The sequence below is a fragment of the Alligator sinensis genome, unplaced genomic scaffold (assembly GCF_000455745.1).
Source record: "Alligator sinensis unplaced genomic scaffold, ASM45574v1 scaffold147_1, whole genome shotgun sequence".
NCBI classification, from domain to species: domain Eukaryota; kingdom Metazoa; phylum Chordata; order Crocodylia; family Alligatoridae; genus Alligator; species Alligator sinensis.
This window is the reverse complement of record NW_005841847.1, coordinates 281,636-285,069: the sequence shown is the minus strand read 5'-3', so window position 1 is coordinate 285,069 and position 3,434 is coordinate 281,636. Positions and strand designations below refer to the sequence as shown.

General features: G+C 42.9%; 1 protein-coding gene across 3 annotated transcripts in view; it reads left to right on the top strand.

Moving 5' to 3' along the window:
• The window catches only part of STEAP4 (STEAP4 metalloreductase), a 24,474-nt gene that overhangs the window by 14,377 nt on the left and 6,663 nt on the right, over window positions 1-3,434 (top strand). For all 3 annotated transcript variants that reach the window (XM_025208168.1, XM_025208159.1, XM_006015909.3), the window contains exon 2: window positions 2,680-3,137. In XM_025208168.1, coding sequence (XP_025063953.1) covers window positions 2,682-3,137 — 456 coding nt within the window. In that variant the 5' untranslated portion in view covers window positions 2,680-2,681. The remainder of the gene's footprint in view (window positions 1-2,679; window positions 3,138-3,434) is intronic.

Here is a 3,434-nt window from a genome sequence, read left to right as displayed (position 1 = left end):
GGCTGAGCTCCGTGGGGCTGCAGAGCCGCTCGGAGCACAGCCCAGCAGTGAGAGGCAAGGACAGCCAGAGCTGCACTCTGATAGACTCTGCCAGCCCTGCGGAGCTCAGCCCACCAGCGGGAGGTGGACAGAGCCAGGGCTGTGCTCCGACCAGCCCCACAGAGCTCAGCCTGGTGGCGGGAGGTGGGGAGAGCCAGGGTTGCACTCTGTCTTCCGCCGCCAGGCTGAGCTCCATGGGGCTGCAGAGCTGCTTGGAGCGCAGCCCTGGTTCTCCCCTGCCTCCCACCACCAGGCTGCTTTGAAACTCAAAACGTTTCCGGTGCCCTCATTTCATTTTGAAGCTGTTCAAGGCTTTCTGTTTTGTTTTGATTTCATTGTTTTGAGCTCTAAACGCATTGAAACAGCTTCAAAACAAAACATTCGGTGAAATTGGCATAGCCATACCGTTCCCCTACCCTGGACAAAAGAGTTCAAGGCATTTTGGTGGAGAAAATAGAAATAATCTTCCTGCTCCTGAACATAATGAAAATTAAGAAAAAACACCTATTGACATCACTGTGAGTAGGATTGGCCCTGTAGTAACACAGTCACTTCACCATCCTTGCCAGTTAATCAGTTATAAGCCTAATAAACATCTATTATACATTTGACACTACAAAATATCTTATTGTCATTTTCTGTGCTAGTGTCCAATTGCAGCTAATGGTATCCTGCAGATTTAGAAAAGATTAGATTCTTTTAATTCATTTATATCATCCCTCTGACTCCAGTTCTCAAGAATCCTATGACAATGCCTCTGTGAGGAACTTTCAGCTTTGTATGTGCTTGGCCTGTAATTGGAGGCATTTACAACAGAAAATGTTTACACTTTCTAAGGCCAGGTACAGACAAGTACACTTTTTCTGGTAGAAGTGATTGGAAATTGGTCTATACCTATAAGAGAAAAGAAGTTTGGTGTATAGGCTGGTTTAAAAATGGTGGAACCTGGTCTAAGATAGACCTGGATTGATGTGCACTCAAATTAATCAATTTAGGTGAGACCAGTGAGTCAAACTTCTGTACCAGATACCCTAGCAATTCATATTAAGTTACATCCAGGCTTCTTTGCGGTTCCCTGCTAGCCCACCCCTACAGGGAGGCATGCTAATGCTTGCCCCATGCTCAGCAGCTCTAGTCGAGTAACCAGCAGACCCTGCACCCAAGCTCTCACAGAGCTGAGTCAGCACAGACCCTTTCTACAGCCCTGCCTCCTGCCTCTGCCCAGTGGTCAGCTGCAGGAAGCACAGGAGGGAAGGGAAAGGCATCTATCTATGCCCCTGCATGAACCCTATCATGAAGCACCCCACACAAACCTGACACTGAGCCCAAGAGAACCCCTGCAAACGAGTACAGCACCACAGAGCCCAATTGGCTGCCGGGCATGAGTGAGCCCGTGGCTAACAGATGACATGGCAGGAGGAGGGTGTGCGCTCACCCATGCCCAGCAGCCAATCAGTGGTGGCCTGGGCACTCAGCTGTACTTGGTAGTCTCTGGAAGGCTGGGGAGCCTGTGAGGCATGCAGGAGTGCCTGTAGCCTGCTGGCCTCAGCCACTGCAGGCAGCCTGCATGCTCCTCCCCCAAAGAGCAAACATGTGTTCTGTTCACTACCAATCTAACCTATCCCACTTACAGAAAACTGCATAACTTAGAGTGATTCTGACTCAGGCTTTTAAAATGTCCGTGCTTAGCCAAAAACTCAAGTGTCAAATCATTACTTGCTGGATAAATTGGTCAGACACTTTCCCCCAAATCATCAGTAATTAGATGCATGATATGCTGTTTTAAAAAAAAAAAACAGAGAAAACAATGTGTAAGCTTACTTTTTACTTCTGAATCCTTGATTAAATTAAATACATTTATAATTTTAAACAATTCTGCATAACACACAGTGAGTATGATTTGGTTTCCAATCAAGTCACAGTTAGGAGGACCATGTTTTACAAGTCAGAACTGGCTTTCTGACCTCTTAAGGTCCGATTCAGAGATTTCTACTAGATTATTCCATATTGCAAGAAAGGTTCATACCCATTGTAGTGGATAATGTGCAAAAAATGGAAAGTAGATCCTTATTAGGTAATGACAGAGTTATTTATGAGTATTACACATACATCTCTTCTGTTCTCCTTTCAAATAAGAAAAAAAAAAAAAAAAAAAAAAATCAAACCCAGAGTTATTTTAAACATGTCAAAAGATGTAATCTCACAAACCAGAGCATGCAAATAGGTCAAATACATTCTTACAATCCTTTGCTGATGGGTTGCTATCCCTTACTGTTATGCCCAATAGGTTATTTTTATGGATTACTTTTAGAGGAATGATTTGCTAGTGGTAGGCTGAGCTTGTGACTTAAGACCAGGAGTGAATTCTCTAGTTTTTCATAGATTTTCTGTGTGACCTTAGATAAGTCATTTTGTTTCAGATCCTGAAAGAAGTATAAGCTCCTTTGTGTTCCAGCCAATATGCCCCCTAAACTATAAACAGTGATGCATCAGTTGGGTGACTTGGGGACAAGGGGAGTATGCAGCTAAAGTTTTTAAGTAGCAAAGATAACTCAACTATACATTCTGGGTGCAGTCAGAGTATTCTGATAGTTTCAAAGTATTCACGCTTATTGTGTTTTTTCCTCATTATTTTTTTAGAAATGGAGAAAAACTCTTCCAACATGATCCATCTTACTGCAGACTCTCCAAATAAACCAGAAACTGTGTGTATTTTTGGAACAGGAGATTTTGGAAGATCCCTGGGACATAAGATGCTCCAGTGTGGTTACTCTATAGTGTTTGGAAGCCGAAAGGCACAGACTTCTAGCCTGATTCCCAAAGGTATAGAGGTGTTGAGCCATGCAGAAGCTGCAAAAAAGTCCAACATAATTATTGTAGCAATCCAAAGAGACCATTACAACTTTCTGTCAGAGCTGACTGAAGTTCTCCATGGAAAAGTATTGGTGGATGTAAGCAACAACCTAAAAATAAACCAATACCCTGAATCCAATGCAGAGTACCTTGCTCAACTGGTGCCAGGTGCAAAGGTGGTAAAAGCCTTCAACACTGTGTCAGCCTGGGCCCTGCAGTCAGGAACACTAGATGCAAGCCGACAGGTAAAACTAAGCAACAGGAGTTTCTTGTAAAATATATCATTGGGCAAACATATATCAATGAGACAGAAAAGAATCTAAGACTGATATGGAACTTTCACGATAATCTGCTGTTTAAGTCAAATAAACTGAACTAAAATTTACCTTTAGGCAGAAACATGATATGATTGAGCTTAGCCCAGAAACAAATCTCTATCTGTTAACAGATTAGAGGAAGGAACCTGTTCCTAGATACCAACAATGTTGGGAGGATTTTTAAAATTCACTAAAATGCTTTGAGTTAGAAAAAGAAGAAACAGC